Genomic DNA, 19,814 nt, shown 5'->3' with positions numbered 1-19,814 from the left:
GTTCGGGACGCGTACAATATGTTTCTATAGAGTTTAGGTGTTATAATTAATTAAAACATTTTTTAAACAATTATTTTGCCCAAAAAACTTGAATTTTTAAGGCTACACGTCAAGTGCTAATCGAATATCGACAGATCTATTTATTTGAACGTAATTCTCATATAGTTCGGGACGCGTACAATATGTTTCTATAAAGTTCAGGTGATATAATTAATTAGAACATTTTTTAAACAATTATTTTGCCCGAAAATCCTGAATTTTTGGGCTGGACGTGAAGTGCTTATTGAATATCGACAGATTTATTTATTTTAACGTAGTTTTCATATAGTTCCGGACGCGTACAATAATTTTCTAAAGAGTTCGCCAGAAAGTGAAAGTTTTGAAAATTGATTGAAAATTAACAGGTAACATTACATATAGTATATTATAATTTTTAATTTATTTAAAGGGGATTAAGTATGGAGTGAAAGTATGTAAGAGTGATATTAAGAAACATGAAAATATAATATAATTACTAATTTGTGTTTAGAGAGAGAGAGAGGGGCGTAGGGTGGAGAGTGGGAGAGCATGAGAGATAAAGACGAGGATTAAATAAGAAAGTAAAATGTAAGAGTAGTATTGAACAATATGAAAATAATATAATTAATATCATTAATAATATAATTAGTAATTTAGAGAAGGGGAGAAGGAGCGTGAGATAGAGAAGGGCATTAAATATGATAAAGTGTGTGAGAGTAATATTACAGAAGAAAAAAAAAGTGCAATGTTCAATATAAAAATGCTAAGTGGCGCGCGCGAAGCGCGCGCATTGTTGTGTTCTAGTATTTATAAAAAGTAGATGTATAAAAGATATACTGAGAAAAAATTATAGAAAAAGAAGTATCATACTCGACTATAAACTGAGTGCAAACGTTTTTTCTAGTGTAAATTTATTAATTTTTTAATGCATAATTTTAAATAAATGGATCAATTAAAAAAAATTAGAATAAAATTTCTAATAACAGTAAAATATATATGAAAAGACAATTGCATCCACATTCCTACCATATCACAGTAATTTTCGACGAATTTTCTGTATAAAAATTAACTAATTTTTCTCTCCGTGTATATATATATATATATATATATATATATATATATATAAATCATTCAATTTTTATTATTTTACCGCACGCGCAATGTGGCGAGCGGCCAACGTTTTTAACGCGAATGGAATGGGATACGGAGGGAGGCGAGAGACAGAAGAGAGATAAAATTGGAGACTTCGAATATTTCGCCCTTGGGAGCAGTGGCCATTTTACGCGCCATTTCAATCCGTGACGTCGTCATCGAGAACGAGCACGCGTTGTCCTCCCTCACTCGCGTACTCTCGATATAGGAGAGAACTTCGTTTTTTAAAATCCTTTTTTTTCCTTCTTCAACGATCCTTCCCGCTGAAGTTGCGCGCGCGCGCTAAAAATTAAAGCGGCGATTATCGAATTTTCTTTTTCGCGTCGCATGCCGACTATTTCTGCCATATCGCACCCGGATATAATAAGTACGTTTAACTGAAATGTTTGCGAGAAATACTGAAATTTTTTTCGATTGGCTAGCGTTTGTTAAAATCTCGTATTAACGTATTAACGTTGTTATCGTAAAAATCGCGATCGCGGTTTATCAGATAAAAAATAATGTGCGCGGCGATACGCGATATGTATTACGTTACTCGATAAATTTATTAAATTTCTCTTACGTAGATACAAAATATCGCGCATTTTCGCATTTGCATCTGCACGTTCGCGGCTGTCAGATGAAAAAAAAAACAATGCGCGCAGTGACACGAAATATATTACGTTATCTCGATAAATTATTGAATTTCTAAATATAAAGATATCACACGGGGGCTCTTTGAGCCCTTTTTCGCGCGACAATTTTATGAAATACGCTCCGGCAGTGCAGTTAAGGCACGTTCTGAAAACGATGAAAGCGCGCTCGTCAATATTCTGTAACCCCGATTATCGGCAAATGTCTCGCGCGGCCCATTGACACGCGCCGCATCAGCGGACAAAAAAGTGACTGACGTTTCTCGATTGGTAGCTGCGAACGCAGAAGTAATCTGCACGTTCGGCTTTTGCTGCGGAGTTAATAGTGTTGACGCCGTCGCGGCAACGTTTCGGTCCAGCCCATTAAGCATTTCACGATACATTAACATCAAGCGTTTTGAAGTCGATTATCGCGATACCTATTCCCGAAATTTGAAAGCGATCGCGCGATGATAGATCGCGTACCCTGAAATTGAAAGAGATCTCGGTAATTCGATTAAGATAGAACCCAGCTGCGGCTCGGTCGTTAATTCGAGCCTTTAATTAATTTTTGCGCAACCAGAATTCGACGGGCGATGGAATTGAAACACATATTAGCGTTAGGAGTAAACGGCAAATCGAGCTTCAGGACTCTTAAGTAAATGACGGAAATACCCGTTAAGCAGTTTTCGCTTCGTGAAAATCCAAGATCCGGCTACCAAAACCACTTTCTTCTTGAAGAGCATCTAGAGAAATTGTTTAATTTGAGATATTTCTTGCATTTATAGCACGAAAAAAACAGAACTTTTACATTCTTCACTTAGACGTTAATTTTTTCAATGTCCGGTGCGAAAATTTCATCTATTTGTACACCATTTATCAGTGAGTACACATCGGTTATTTCCAGCTAAATACGAGAGAGTGCGCGTAGTAAAAGGAAGCAAGCCTGCGTTGGAGAAAGCTGCAAGCGTAGCAATATCAACTTTCGTCCTCGTAAAACTTTCCAACTGTGACGCTTGACAGCTGTCAATGAGGGGCGAGGACGGTCGCGGTTTTCCACCCTCGGTCATCCCGGTCTCTCATTCCAGGGGCTGTCAAAGTGTCAAGGATCCGCGGTGCCGTTCCTCTATCGCCTTCCCCTTTAGTAAGGATAATCAGCGGTCATGCGACATGGCGCGTTGTTAATCACAATGGTAATGCGGCTATTTTATTATCCAGTTTCTCGATCGGACTTTCCCGTTTGCGAGATATAATTAATAAACTTACAGAGTCACCATAAATACATTCTCATTAGCTCGTGTTTCAAGTTACAAAAGATTATTCGTGGACACTTCCCTTTTTTATCCCCTCCTCTCGAAAAATATGGATTTAACAGTTGTCTGTATTTATACAAATTCAATTTTTAAAACCGTCTATTTTAAAGCGATCCTAATGGCCGCGAACAGAATAGAATTGCTGATGTGCACTTCATCGGTATTTTGCTTTCTGAATTTTTGCACGGGTCCGTGAAATTGGTATTGTCTTTAGAGGTCTATCGGACGTTTCGAATCACTTCGCGTAAGCTCGATACTTGTAGATTGTCTCGCTATGATTGCACTGCGCGCTCGACAAAAAGCGGATTGCCGCGTTATCCAGCGAAAATCGATGCCCGGCAAAATTGTTGGGACACTTCGACAGTTATTCAGTTAAAGTACTGGGGATACGCAATGTTAAATTTCTCCGGGCGCGTGCTAATTACTCGGCGTGAGCGGGAGGGGGAGGGGGGGGGAGAGGAGAGAGCGAACGCGATTAATACCCGGCTATCCATTAAAACACGTTCGTGCAAATCTATATTCAGCCGAAGCAATTTTTTTTTTTGTTGTTACCCCAGCGTGCCCGCGTTTCCGCCCCGGACGGCAGATTTTTCCGTTGCGTCGACAACGAGGACAATAACGAGATTACGTTACGTTCGATTACGCGGCGTTACTCGCGTCGTCTTCCCATTCGCGCATGTATCGGGTTTTTTTTTTCCCCCGCAGAATTTCCAATATTTCGGACGCGAATTCGTATCGCAGATGCGCGAGCTCTCCAACAAAGTCACACGCAACAAAGATACCTGATGGTGCGCGAATGCGTTTGCTTGCTTGTCCACATGGCGCGGATAAAAATCGGTATCATCAGGAATACTGTAGTGATTGCGCTCGTTCGCAATATCCACTCGGTCTTTGTTATCGGCAAACCGCGTTTTAAGAGAAGAATTTTATATTGTTCTTCTGAAAACTGTGTCAGGAGAAAGAGAGAGAGAGAGAGAGAAAGAGAGTGTGTGTGTGTGTGTGTGTGTTATATATCTTTGCAAGCTCAAATGTCGCTTTATTGAGAAACATTTCAGGGAAAATTGCATTACTTAGCGACCGCATGGCGCTAACGAATAAACAATAATTCTATTATCTTTCTCTTAGATATATTCGAAATCGTGCCACGAGTTTTTTTTTTATATAACAAAGATTATATTTCATTCGGTTTATTTTACACGGGCACGAACGGGCTGAAACCAGGTATGACCGAAGTATTTATTGACGCAACATGGCCATCGAGTGGCGCGCATAATCACGTTAGGTCACGCATTCCTGTCCTAATCAAGAAATTTCGCGTCCGGTTGCTTTACCGAAATAAAGGGGCGCGTACCATTGTCGCGGGCCATTTCGGAGGGTGAATTATAGCCTCGTGGGGGTCGTTACTTCCACGTCGAAAGGGGGCAGGGGGGGGGGAGACCCGGGAACGGGCGAGGAGACTGCGCGAGGTAATTTAGCATCCATGAAAACGCATCTCCTTAAGTTCGCCTGATATACGAACGTTCTTGCGTCGCGACGGGTTCTCCGTCGGGTCCTACTTGCCTTGCCCCTCTTATCGATCTTCTCTTTCGATTGTGTGAATCTACAAGAGACCTATAGCGAAATGCCCGTCGCTTCCGTACCGATAAATTTTAAGTTGCCATTTAATCCAACGAAATTATCAGGAATTTCCATGGAATTTTACCGTGTTGGTCACAATATCTCCTTCCTCTTGGAAAATATCTTGCTTACCATTAATCTCTGGCATGCTGACGTACATCTTTTTCGAGAAATATATTGCGATCTCGCAAGCTTCGTTATCCCGCGCTGTAAAAGGATAAGTACCGGGGGGGTGGAGGGGGGGAGTGCAATGTCCGAGGCGCGTATTTGCAATGTAACATACATTAAAAAAATTTTTTTGATGTACGTCCGGCGCGTATATTCCGAGTTCTCCCGATCAATATGCAAATTTATTTAGGGAAAGGTAATTTGTATAAACAAAGTTAATATTTATTTAATGTGCACGCTCTAACGGGAATTGCTTGGTACGTATATCCGAAGCACAAAAATACGTTTGATATTTTAGCCGGACCTTTAATTCCACTCGAACGGTGAAACGTATAAAAATTATTATAAAGGCGACTTTGTAAAGGGATTATATGATGAAATTTAATCTTCGTATACAGTCCATTAGGTTTTCTTTTTCAGGTACGCAGCGTGCTTAATTTTCTTACATTCGAACGAAGGAATTTTAAATAGCTTCGGCCAATTAAGAGTATTATCATCTTCCACGTCGTAGGTAGAGACAAGGGCAAGCTTTTTACAATAAGCGAGATCACTTCCGACGCCGTGATTCTCCCCATTACTTTAGCAATTATTCTTGTCGCTATTGTCCTTATTATCGTTGTCCAATTGGTCGACACGGGCCATTTCGGGGGGGTGAAAATTACAGGCTCGCGAGGGATCGTTACTCGCGCACGGCTACGGAAGGAGGGGTGCTGGACGAGGGAAGGGGGAGGTGGGGGGGCGGGAAACGACGGAAGAGGGCAAGAGTGGATAAGGAGGTCACGAGGAAAGTAATGACTCGTCCGTGAGAATAAAGCCCACATAATTTTGCGTTTCTCAAATCCGCGCGCTCGCGCTGCCGCGCGGGCCATTCATTTAACGAAAAGTAATGTCGGCGTCGCGTCGGTGTCAGAAGAAGTAGGTCGTCGACCGACGCTGTCGAGTAACAATCGCGATATCCGAGCCCCGAAAGAGCGCCCGTTCGTCATTCTTTGTGCTGGATGTAACGATGTGACTCGGAGCGAGCGAACGAGCGAGTGGAGCGAGGGCTTTCCGCGCGATGACGGGCTTAAAATCCTCTCGCGTCGTTGCACGAAGAGAGAGAGAGAGAGCTAGAGAGAGGACTGTGTCGATTGTGTCGAGCGTTCACTTCCTGTCGATATGTATCTCTGGAAAATAAACGAAAGCGGCAATGTCTTTATTCATATGAAGGGTGCACGCGCGCATAAAGGCGCGCGATACGGGGATGTCACTTCGTGTCCGGGTGAAATTTCGATGATAAAATTCCTCGACAAACACGCGATGTCTTGTCTAACAAGCCCTTCGCATACATCTCAGGAATAATAATTAAATTATATATAACATTTTTTTTTTTAATACGAAGACGTAAAATATTTCGACGAAACAGCCATGGAGTTTCTTGTCGCGCGTGCGACAAAATTTCTTGCGCGAGAAATTCCTAATTTTGCTAATTCCCACGCGCGGCAGCTCCGCGTGTCACTGTCGCAATAATAATACATGGCAATTGTTCTTGCTCATCGCTTACAGGAGCAACGTCGTAACACGGTTATTTGTTAACGAAATTATGTCGCACACGCGTATCGTTTTGTCGGCGAACGTGCGCCGTTTTGAGGGGTGAATTACCGTTCGTGTGCGAGGGATCGTTCTAACGCGAACAAAAGCAGGGTGCGGTAACCGTTGGACGGTGGCGCAACGGGGACGGGATCTCCAGAGGTCGCGGTAAAGGGGACAGGCGGAAAGTAATGTCCTGTCCGTGAGAATAAAGCCCACTTAATTGCGTGTCGAGCACATAAGAACGTTTCTCAACTTCTCGCCGCTACAGCGATCGTAACTTACGCGGTAAGTAACGTCGTTCGAAGATCTGAAGGGAGACTCGACTAAGACCATGTGATGACCCCGAAAACAGAGAACAACGTCTTTTCAAGAAGCGCGTAATACCCTCTGCGGGGGAACCATGAATAGTGAGGACCGTTATAATTTAATTAACTCCCCCCTCCCCCCCCAAAAAAAAACGTTGCCTTTCTTTGTATAATTAAGGAACGTTAAATAAATTTCCTTAATAAAATAAATTTCCTTCAAAGCCGCGTTAAAAATTCATCTAATTCTCTTTGAAATTTTGAATAAAATTCCTGCAAAAACCGAGAATTCTTTTGCAAAAATTTTTTACACACCCTGTCATAATTTATTTATTAATCTGTTTAAGTTCTGAACTTTCAACGCTCAGAAATTTCTTCATTCAATTTAATGGAATATAACCTCATAACATTTTTTATGCTCCATCTTGTCGATAATTTATATCAATCTCGTGCTATAATCGGGAAGACTTGTATAATTCTGTAAGAGATATTCTTCCTAAACGACTACTTTAAAGCGAGGGAACTCCGATTCTCTACCTTCGTCGTGTGTATAAAGCGCATTCTTATCGGTGTTAGACTATAAATAGGGACACCATCAGAGCTATCTGACAATCACTAATAATCATAAAATAACGATACGGTCTTATTTATTGCGACGAAAGTTTTATCGTCGTTTTATCCATAAGTTTGCTTTCCCTTCTTGCAATCTCTGTATTCATACTTTCTCTTTTATTTTCCTTGCTAGCCGAGATAAAATGTTATCGATATACTTCGAAACCATAAACTTAACTATAGTAAAGATGCCATAATATTTTAATATTTAAGCATAATAAATAAATTCAACGGTTTCAAATAATGAAACCCTTTTTCTTTTTTATTACAATGTAAATATTCTCATCCTCTATTCTCGTAACGCGCGATTTATCGATACGAATTTAAAGTTTGATTGAATAGAATTTCAGGACTACTATTATCAAAAAGATTTATCCAGCGATATGTAAATCTGCGCGGGCTATCTACGAAACTAAAGAGGTCGTCAACTATCTTTTGACGCGGAAAAAAAAGAAGAAATAGTGAAATCGTAGGTCGTTCGACACAACGCGAGAATTGCATCGGTGTCGGATTCATTCCCTTACCGCTCGAAGACGAGATACTCCGTCATGGTAACCGAGATGGTGTAGAGAGCTACATAACATATCGTGGTTATGGATTTCAATTTACCGATCCAGGTTAGATCGACACGCATATCGACACCGATATCGATTTTGTCCACTCGGTCGAGTACTGAAACCGGCAATATACGTATAACCCGGGTATGAAGCATAAATATAAAATTTCAGGGCATTCCATTTCGCCGGTGTGGTCGAAAAGTTCCCGCTCTCGGCTTTTCTCCATTCCACCGTCATTCTCCGGCATGGAAAATCTTTTGTTGTGCCAGATTGACCGAGAGCTCGCTCGCGTGTCTCGATTTATCCGCCACCGCGGTCAAAAGAAGCTTCGTTAGCGCGTCACCGCCGCTTTTAATTGCACTTTAAACCCGTAACGTTCAGAACCGAAGATCTTGCCGGAAATCGAAGCCGCTTTTAAGCAATAAGATTAATTGATTGGCGGTATGGACACACAAGTTACAGCGCACGTAGACTTAAAAAGTTGAATTAATACTATTATTGCAAGCCGCGGTTTGAACGATTTAGAAACGGTTTAATAATAATAAAAAAAAAAAAGGCTAACAGAGGGTGTGAATCGAGGAAAGAAATTCACGTACGTAGAATCCAGAAACGAGGCAACGAGGCTCGAGTTATCCGCTGCTTTTTTCCCCAGCTCCGCGCGATTCTTCCCTCACTCTCCCCCCGCTCTCGCGAAGGTGCTCCATCATAGTGGGCGACTGGTGCGAACTGTGATTACGGGTTTTGAGCCCCGCTTGTGGGTTTTACAGCCCTAGCGCGACTCGCGGGAATCTTTCCCCTCGCAGGCCCTGCGCCACGTCGCGTTCCCGACCTTCGGGAGCTCTCCCTCCTCCTCCCCCTTACCGCCCTTCCTTTACCCCGTTCCGTCTCACCGCCTGCTCGTTGAGAAGCGAGAAACGAAGAGGCAACGTGCGGCATACGAACCGTCTGCAAAATAAATAAATGCTTGGGGTGGCCGCCGACGTTAAAACGACGATTGCAGGGGAAGATGAATGCGAAAGAGGGCGGCCGACGAATTTTTGGGCGCCGCGCGCCGCCGTATCGATTCCCCGTTTCGCTGTATAACGCACCTGTATCCATCGTCCTTGAGTGCTCGATGATTTTTTTTTTTTTTTTTTCACCGCACATATAATCAATTTCTCCTTTGACCCTCCAATTACTTCTGTTTGCTATGAATGATGCAAAATAAACAGCGAGCGATGGTTCCAGATAATCCCGCTGGTACATTCGCTTGTTGTGCATACGTAAAATGTGCGGATTTCAATGTTTTGCGTTCGTAAAACGTCTGTTTTAATGAAATACGTTACATTCCCCTTTCCTCTCATTTTTTCGCAAATACTCTATATTCATATTTTGTAAACAACGCGAAATCCAAAAATAAAAATTGACAAATTGTCAAATGTATGTTTATGAAAGGCAGAGACAATCCACCCCCGCGAAATTACGGTATTTTGAAAAAAAAAGGGGGGATAGATTCGAGAGAAACGGCAGAATTGATGACGTTCATGCGGCAAAAGAGCAATCAAACACGTGGGAGATCTTCGGCGCGTTCTCGCGCGTACAACATTCCCGTTTATTTTTATGTAAAGGTCTTTAAATCCGTTCATCAAGGGATGCGGTCTCACGGTTTCCTTTGTACCTGGGGAAAAGAACTTACGTTTTATGCAAGCCATAATAAAACCGTCAAAAACTTAACGCATCAACGACCAATTCGTTCGCGCGGAAATGAGAAGGGAGGATACTTTAAAAGGGCAATCTCAACATTCAACGCAAGAAATTCATTCGCGCCCTGTTATTGCAAACAGCCCAGTCAAAATTTGCGTTAGCCGCAGAGCTTCGTTCCTGATGGGCTCGCTATTTACTTCACAGTCGGTAAACCATTCAACCAACATTTAACCGTCTCTCTCCCCCTAAAAAAAAAAAGAACTAAAAAACTCACTCTTCAATTAGACGAATCAACACCGTGAATCAACTTTGAGAAACGATAACAGTCTTGTCCCGTTACAGGCTGTCAGGTTAAAATTCCCTTTTGTTACCGTTGCGAAATCCTTGCGAAAATATTTCTCTGTGTTAAATTACGTTCACGCCGTGCGCCCAGGTTTCCGTCCGCGTTCTTAATTACACCGTTGCCTAATTAAGTGCATTAAACGATGTCACGGTTATTCGATACGATTTTTCACGCGACATTTAATTCTCATTTATTATTTTTACCTGACAACTACATTATTCGAAAATGCACCACGTACTTTTGTATAAAAGTTATTAATAAATATAGGTATAAATTATGGACGGAATTTATGCCGCTGATTGTTGTGTAAATCAAAATTATGAGTCTATTAGTTTTAGCTGGTCTGGTTAATGCTGCTTTATACGTAAAGGGAGTTCGAGCAGTTACATCTGATAGGATATTAACGAAGAATATCTCTACTAGCGAATCGATGCGATTCTATAATAAAGTTAAGCCGTTAAGTTAATCTTTGGCGTAAATTACATCGGGCATGTATAGAATAGTAATTTAAATTGAAGTGAGACGAAGACGTTATGCGATATTGTAAGAAACAGTGCTATTAGATTAACATAGTACGTAGCAATTTCCTTATGGAATATAAAACCGTAATTTAAATAGTTTGCTATTCACAATTGAAATCACAAATAATTAATAAAATATAACATATACAATAATGTGTGTGTGTGTGTTTGTGTGTATTACATTACACGCGCACACAAACTAATATAAAGTACGACTGATATCGAGAATTATTATTCGAAAATAACGTATTTCATAAGGGAAAAGAGATACATGAAGGAAAGAAGACGTATCCGTCATTCCTTTTTCGTAATTTTCACCTCATGTTTGGTTCAGGCATCATCTTGTATCGCGTGTCCGCTCGTTCCTCGAAAATGGATTCCTATTCTGCCTCGTCCGGGCTAAAAAATAACGCTCCCGCCGTTCCTCGTTTCTCCGCTCGTTTTCAGTAGGTGGACCTACGCACGGGAAAACGAACGAGGCACGAGGGACTCCTCCGGATTTCGATTATCGTCGATAACTCGGCTGGATGTATCCCTTCCATACTAGCAGTAGTTTCCGGAAATTCGCCTCGCCCTCGGGATTATCCCGCCCCGGGAATTCCCATCTCGCCACCGACGTTGTGTTCCCGCCGATCCCTCTTTCTTTCTCTCCACCCCACATATCTATCCCGAATTTCTCTCTCTCTCTCTCTCTCTCTCTCTCTCTCTCTCTCTCTCTCTCTCTTACTCTCTTATTTCTCTTCCCGTTTCGCTCTTGTCTTCGGCTTCACGTTCGATTTGTCCTGAATTACTTCATTGGGTATATTACATCCCTTTGTTTTTCGTATGGCGCATAATACGCCAACCAGACACATCTTATCGCAAGAATAAATATCAAATGAGACTTTTGGAAATGAATATTATTTTAGATCATATTATGAATAAATACCTGTTGATTTTATCGCAATTACTTTTAAATTAAAAGAAATTAAATTTTAAATTTTAATAATTAAATCTTCAAATTCATTACGTTTTAAATTTAATGTAGATTTCTGTGAAATAAATGATGATTAAAAAATTTAGCGCGCGCACATTATGTAGCACATAAGTACATTAAATGCGTGAAATAATTTGTAAAGCTTGATTTATTTTTTATCGTTTCAGAATGCTTGTTTCCAGCAAAGTGGGAAGGCACGTGGTTCCAAAGTGGCGTGAGGCAATCAATATTAATATCTAAAAACGAATTATCCACTAAGGGCAAGTGTCTGCATAACGAAGGTGACAAGTTTCTCCTGGTAGATCAGTAAGTAATTTGATTCCTCATTTTTTCTTATTTCACAAAACTTTATGCAATTAATTATAGAGTCAAAACATGAATAGTTGTGACAAAATTATCTGCAAAGTTCAATTAGAGTATTCTGTAACTTCATAATTTTTTAATAAATTCAAACAAAAATGTTTTTGGAAATGTTATAGAAACCATATATTTCAATGAATTGAATATTTAAATTTAATGAAATATAAGAAATATTATGAATTTATATTATTTTGTTATAATTATCTCATAGCGCGAGGAAATTGTGACGAGAAATCACATTTTATAAAGAAAGTTTGACATTTTTATTATTTGATAAAAACTTTAGACATTAATATTTTTTTGCAATTTGACACAAAATTGTCGCTACTTAAATAAATTGTGATGTATTTGATAAATATAATTAGAATTTTATTTTTTCTTTAGATATATCGCAATATCGTAGTTTCATCTCCACTGTATCACAATTACTCATGTTGATCCTTTAGTTTAAGAGATTTAAGAGTTGCACCATTTTATAAAGAGACTACTTTATAACAATCAATCTTCTATTATAAAATATATATAATATATTGATTTATTTTTAAAGAACAAAATTTTATGAGTAGAATAAAGTAGAATAGAACTTTTTTGTCGAAAAACGAATAAGATTGGATTATATAAATCTATAGATACTAGAAAAACGACTGAAAATATTTTTTATCATTGGTACGAATTTTTAAATTATATTCTCGTTCTCAAATTGCAATAAATGACCAGAAGCAATAAAGGATCTTGGATTAATCCAATATTTGTTTCTTCGAGTATTGAAACTACATAAAAAATACTATTGATATTTATTTACTCGTAACATGTTTGTTTTAAGTTCTTTTAGTTCCTCTTTGTGTATCGGAAGCAATTGTAGCGAGGCAATTTTTATTTTGAAAATTTCTGCAGAGCTATTTCTATATACGATTCAGATAACACGTATAGTTCATGCATCCAACCGATCAAAGCCTTAGTTACTAAAGCTAATATGACGAAATCTGTCAACCGAATAACCCGGATCCCCATTTATCTCGAGTAGCGGTTTATTCAATTCCGTGAAATTGGCAGTATCGTTTTAAAAACGTGCAGCTGTATATTTCGTAACATACTTTTTTTAGTTATAAAAAATTCGACGCTTTAGGTAATATAAAAAAAAATTAGTCTGTTACTAATTTGAAATTTTTAATAAAAATTAAAGAATGATTATTTAAATAAATTGCTTATCGATAATAACAATAATTGTGGCACGCGGCAATGCATTGTTGACAAGGATACGATTTCTTTTTTACAATTTTTGCAATATTTTCTCTTGAAAACACGAAGAAAAGACGAGGTCCAGAAACGTAACAAGGCTAATGAAGCTTCGGTGGAAGCCGAGCTTTTGTTTCGCCGTGTAATGCTCGTGTCACACGAGCCGGCTCTCCAAGTTTTTGCGAAGATCGCTATCGGACTCTCCCGTGCAAGGTGTCCGATCGATATATCGTCAAACGATATGAAAAAAAGTTGGAAAAGAAACGCGCCGTGAGACACGATAGCGAAAATTCAAACGTCACCGTATCCTTTTAATGTAACAAAAATACAAAGTTAAAATGCAGTAAAATTGAAATAAGGTTGACATAAACAATTTAATAGATACACATTAATTATAGTAATTACGAAAACCAGATATTTATTTTTAATAACGACCTTTTATTCTATTTAACTTTATAGAGAAGTTTTGCCGGATTAACAACGCAATTTTTAAACTTGACTTACATTTCCGGTAATTAAGAATGTATTATTTTATTTTACGTGTATTAAATTTATTTCAACATAAGAATTGAATCAAGTACAATAGGGGATTTTCTCTTTTATTAGAACAGCAGGAATTAAGGCAGGACTCTTCGTCCTTTTTCTGTTTCAGGAAATCATGCTACCGTTGCGTCGTCATTCACGAGAAGCATTCCAACGTTCTGCAGTACAAAGAGAGTAAGTATGAAAAAGTGCAAAAAAAAAAAAAATAAGCACGCCGAGCGCGCGCGACACGATGTCGTTATTATTTCGCCGGATCAATAACGATTCGCCTGGTAGCCCTTGAAGAGCCGTTCGTTCATTAGGACGCCGATCGTTAATTAAAAGCTCGACGCCCGATGACGACGAGAGAAGGGAGAGAGAAAGAGAGAAGTGAGTCGCTGCGCCTGAAATTATTCTTAGACGAGGAACTTAACGATTTTCCGCGCCGTTGTGAAGAACGACGGGCGCGACGAACGCGAGACATTAGAAGAGAAAACTGGTTTCGCTAATTCCGCCCCGCGAACTACCAATCTCATTTTCCATATAAAGGCGATCGGGAACACGGTTCCCTCCGCTTCCCCACCTCCGCGTTTCCATTCGGATATTCGTTTTCTATCTACCTCGTTAATGCGTTCATCCGAGCGAAGAGCGAACTCGCCGAAACACGATAATAATTCCTAACGAAATGCGCTGCCGTATTTTACACTCCGCACGTTCGCGGATTAAAGTGTGCTGCGCGTTCCTGGTTTTCGATTAGTAACTCCCAACGCTAATGCAAGTCTCACTGTCGGTCTTTAGATGTTAAATAGGTGAATAATTGTTCAGCTTCATGCAATTGGAAAAAAATACAATAGTAATCGCTTCTCTTTCGAGTTGAAACATAAAATATGGGTTTTTGCTTAAATCTAATTAATCTTTTATTCCGAACCACGATTCGTTGGATTACGCATTGCTTACGAAAGGTGATGTAGCAACATAATTTGTTCAATTCTTTTTTTAAGTTTTCATACTGGGGAAAAATGTTTTGTTATCAAATAAAAGTTTTTATTTTACTATTATTTTCTATGTTTAAGTAAAAATTAGCAAATGTAATTTTTTCACATTCGCGAAATATTTTTTTTAATCAAGGAAAAAAAATGATACCAAGGTAAAATACATTTGCCTAATGATACACTGAAAAAAAAGAGTCTTGTTGAATTAACTGGAATTGAACTAACGGTTCAGATTTCTAGTTGATCTTACCAGATTTCCAATTAATGCAACAAGAATTTTTGTTAAATTAATTGAAAATCTGGTAGGTTCAACTAGAATCCGAACCGTCAGTTCACATTCCAGTTAATTCAACCAAATTTTTTTTCAGAGTAAAAAATTTTTTCAGTTTAAACTAGCTTTCGAATTTGTCGTTATAATCGAGAGGATTAAATAAAATTAAATTGCGACGAAAAATTCAACGATCTATATTAACACGAGAGGAAACTCATGTAATGCGGAAAGTGTTATTTGTTATGAGAAGCCGCAATTACGCGACGTCACGAGTTATAATTATACAACTTTCTGGAGATCGCGAGGTAGCCGGTTAGCTAGTTTCGGCGCAACTATTTTGAACAATCCAGAAATGTATTTCTCCTCCTCCCGCCCACCCCTCCTCCGTTAGTTTTATCGATTATCGAGCGCCAGACGATACGAGCACCAAGAAGTAGCGCCGAAGTTTCGCCCACCGGATGCGATAGGGCAAACGCGGGCTACTGTACACTACGCCACGTCCGCCGACTCGCAGCTAGCTAGCTCGCAGCACAGAGAGAGCTCTAGCCAGCTGGGAGAGAAAAAAGCGTAGGTCAACATGTACGAGTGGAAAAAGCGCGACAGCGTCCGCGCGCTGGATCCGCCTCCTACGTCTCGCGTCGGCATTTTTCGACGATTTGTCAAAGTCCTCCCGTTTTTCTTCTCTCCTCTCGTCGTTTTATCGGGCTTTAATCTGCATAGTGTCACGCCGCGGGCACCGTCGCTGGCAGAACGACTGCACCTACGTTGAGAGCGCAGCTCCCCGGGCTTGTCGCCGGGAAAAAATGGGGAAAGCGAGACGCGGAACGCGCCGCGCTGCTGCCGCCGCTGCTCCTTCTATCCTCCCGGCGCGAATCCAGACAACTCCGAACGTCAAAGCCGCGGACGAATGAAACGTCGAAGCGAACGAAATATTTCCTCGCACACGCGACGTATACTTTATTAAAGAGACGCGGGATTTCCGTCCGCGCGCGGCGCCGAGGAGTCGGAGATCTCTCGGGCGTAATTTCTATATGGAGACAATTTTCTCTTAAAAATTACCCTGAAAATCGTGGTAATTGTGAGACAACGTAAACCTTGAAGAACATACTTTTAACAGAATTTACTAAAATTTAGTAAAATTTTATTAGAATTTTAGTAAATTTTATTAAAATTAAAGTATAGTAAAATTCTTCAAGGTTTACGTTGTCCCACAATTTTCAGGGTGATTTTTAAGGGAAAAATTCTTTCCGTGTACAACGTGCCGATAGATACAGCACTATGCCCATTCGATAAATATGACGCGTTATTAATTGAATAAATATCGCGCGTAACGTAACCGTTAATTCGTGAACCGAATATTTTATTCCAGCCCCGCGACGTCCGCTGTAAATAATTTTTACGCCAAAAGTGCAGCGCGACGTACGATAAATCTCGGCATCCATTCCTGAAAATAGCGAAATTATAGGAGAGGCTTTCGAGAGCTCGGGGACGCCGCCAATAAAGAGGTGGATTGAAGACAAAAGTATCCTTTTGCTCGATTTTTCGCCGGCCGCGGGTAACACCTGCGTGCAGAAAAGTTAAGTCTCTCCGCGAGGCGAGGTCCCCTTCCCGCGGAGAAGCCTCGTCCGCGGGGCGGGCACGGGGAAAGAAATCGGAGGGAAATATCCCCCGCCGGTTAAACTTCCACCGCCGGTATGAACTTGCTACTCAGGAAGATTCGTCATCGTCCAACTCTCGACGCCGCTTCCTCCTCTCCTCCGCCGCGCGTCACCGGCGATATATAAGAACTTCCCGTTTCCCGGCAAAATTTTTATTAACGTCGTGATTCCCCGGGGACAGTCCCCCGCAAAAAGAGATGTAGCCGCGATTATCGTCCGGGGTTTTTCCACGGGTTCGAAAAATGATACGCGCCATAGCGAAAGATTTCCGCCGCCGCGGAAACTTTTCCGTCGGCGAAGCGGAGCAAGTAATAGGATAGCTTCTAGAGGCTTTTATTCACTTTACGCTGCACGAGTGATACGTTATCATCAGCGATACGAAATCCGATAACGGCAATATTGCGTTCGAGAAAATTGGAGTTTTCACGATGTTACGGGACTCCTAATCGTAATCTCTCGAGTGATCATAGCAGTATCCTATCTGTAGAATCCTATGGACTTTGGCCGAATACGAATGCAGTAAGAGTATAAGTCCAAATAATGTCAATCTATTTTGGCGCGTAATTCCTTTGTCGTGAAAAATAAAATTGTCCCTTTTTTTTTCTCTGCGTACGGCGAAAAAAAAAAGAATGTCACAAAATAATTGGATCTCGTATAATTATCCTCCGGTGAACTGGTTTGTCTCCCCCCCCCTCCCCTCGATATAGAAAATTTTAACCTGCACCACTGTCGCGCCTACATTTAACACGAACATTTAAAACGAACGCGCAAAACGCGTTTAAACGTATCTCTCATTTATAATGCACAAATTTCGGGTCTCTTCATTGAATCATTTAACATATACCTACTTCTGTCACTCTCGACACCGCGGTTTAATGCACGATGTCACATGTCCGTATATAACGGAATACGTTACGGGGAAATTTAGGTCGCGGATTTGTGAAACACTGCCGGATATAAGATTCATTATTAATGTTAGGATGTATTGTGCGCGGGGGCGCATGCGAGATAACGAGGCCGGGACGCGCGTTTAATCTCAATTAATTTTCTCTTGCAGCTTTTTGCCACAGTAGGAACTCTCTGGCGTCTCTCTGCTCGTATATTACGGGGGATGCGCTGCTGTACTCCATGTTCCGCGAGGAGGCACTCCCCGTGGCGTGCCCTTTTCGCGGCCCCATGACCTTTTCCTACAACCGTGGCCACGGCACGTGCTCGAATCCGCCGAGCAACGTCGACACCTGTACGGACGACAGCAGACTCCTCTTCAAATACCAGGCCTGCCCGGACGTGCCCGCCTCGGAGAGCGCAGGTAAAAAACTTTTTGTTTACGGAAAGCTTTACCCGTGTTTATTAACAGAAAAGAGGTGACTATATCCTATGCTATATAATAAAATTATTGTTTGATCTCTTAGGGATAGAAAAAGAGCGAGTGTGGAATCATGTAGAGCGAGCTTTTTCTTTTATCCGTCCTCGTCGTGTACGCTTTTTCATCTATATATTCTTTGACAAATCTGGCATGCATTTCATTTCGAACAAAATATTATCCATAGTTTTTCCGCTATATATTCAATATCACTAAAAATGAAAAATCTTCGTTTTTTTTGGAGCGGTGAATAAGCTTCACACTTTTATACTGTTGAAAGCTGAATACGTACGCAAGTTTTTTTAAAATTTATCATAGTTATTTATGACGTGCATGCGTATACACCAGAGTCGGGATGCGTTCCTTCAAAGTATCCGTTGCATTACAAATTATGTAAATACAATGTGGGTAATCATATTATTATAAATTATGTAAATGCAGTTTATAATCTTGTTTGGTAACTCTGTGTGGTACTTTACATAATTTGTAGTAATGTAATAAATATTACGACGTGAAATTGTAATTGCGTTTCTACGTAGAAAAAAAGTATATTCTATATTTTTATAATTTTATCTATTTAAAAAAGAAAGAGAAGAAGAATTGATAAATTAAGAGAGCCGTCAACAGTCGAGGGAAAGTTTCCTTCGGTATATATAATTACTGCTTAATTGACACAGTATAATTTGAATGGCGCAAACTTATTAGTACGATTGATATCTCGTATACGAGCAGTCACTTTAGCGACTCCAGACTGGCCATCACCGGTTTGTATATCTTGCGCGCTTCAATTAAACGCTCGTTATTCGATGGATTTGCATTTAATAGCGCGGCACAGCGAGATTAAATTTGTAGTCAATACGGGTTTATATGTCTATTTTTGACCGACGTGTGTTCAATTTAATATATTGCGGTATAATCGATACCGCCGATAATCCGTTTCGAAGCAACGGTAGCGTTGTCAATTATACTAAAGTTGCATTGCAAAATGTACGGGGCTGCATCTAAATATTCATCAACCGCGCCGATTCTGGGCTGCTATTAGAACTGCTATCACTGCCAGATGATAGGGGATAATAGAATAGAATATTCATTCCTCTCCGCGGATGTCCTCTCGAATTAATAATTTACCACGAAAACTAACAAGGCACTTTTGCGCTTATTCGCGATTATTCGAGCTGCCTCTCCGAGTTTGACGTATTCAAAGTTTTGCCATAAAAATCGTATGTTTTACAAAGCGATTTGCACTTCTGAATACATACACTATCGGCTATATACGAGTATTTCGTGAAAAACCCAACATTGATACACGTGTCGTTTTGATTTCGTTTGCACCGTAGTTTCTATTTTACCATAAAATCACAAAATATCAAATCAAACATTTTAAAAGATTCGTACTTCGTGTACTCTAAAATGAGAGGCGGAACTCATAATCAAGGAGTGGTTGTAATCTGTCATCTCGTATCGAAGAAAATTCCATGCTGAAATTTGAGGGAAGAATCGCCGATTCGTGTAACTTTGAAATATCCGCGTAAATTCCTGATAACAGGACGGATTAAAAGAATCTATGCACGGTCATGTAAATACAGCGAACGCGATGTGAATGAAAGAACCGACTGGCGTACGTGTGCGGCTTTTATACCTGCATTTTCTTCTATTTTCCTCATCGCGTTTGATCGGATTTACTTTCGATGCGCTTTGGTCCCGCGTTTTCAAACACCCACCAAAATGGAAACGGTTTCGTTCGAAATCTAACCGACGAATCGTACCTTTAACGAGCACTTTGCGGGGGAAAAAAAAAAGCGATTGCGAATCGGTCAGGCGGCAGATTTTTCAGAATTAAATCGACGCAGAGGTATTACGGTTCTTTTATCCTGAATCCCTGCCATTCACGTGAAAAGGGACGTCGTCAACGCCTTCCGTTTTCCCAACTTCGACAACCTGTTGAGAAACCGATTCACTGATGTATC

General features: G+C 40.3%; 1 protein-coding gene across 3 annotated transcripts in view; it reads left to right on the top strand.

Moving 5' to 3' along the window:
* The window catches only part of LOC105838703, a 290,257-nt gene that overhangs the window by 203,619 nt on the left and 66,824 nt on the right, over positions 1-19,814 (top strand). For all 3 annotated transcript variants that reach the window (XM_036291750.1, XM_012684446.3, XM_012684445.3), the window contains exons 4-6: positions 11,613-11,751; positions 13,694-13,758; positions 17,542-17,793. In XM_036291750.1, the coding sequence (XP_036147643.1) occupies positions 11,613-11,751; positions 13,694-13,758; positions 17,542-17,793 (456 nt within the window). The remainder of the gene's footprint in view (positions 1-11,612; positions 11,752-13,693; positions 13,759-17,541; positions 17,794-19,814) is intronic.

Source organism: Monomorium pharaonis, chromosome 9, assembly GCF_013373865.1.
Source record: "Monomorium pharaonis isolate MP-MQ-018 chromosome 9, ASM1337386v2, whole genome shotgun sequence".
NCBI lineage: Eukaryota > Metazoa > Arthropoda > Insecta > Hymenoptera > Formicidae > Monomorium > Monomorium pharaonis.
This window is presented reverse-complemented; position numbering and strand designations above follow the sequence as displayed.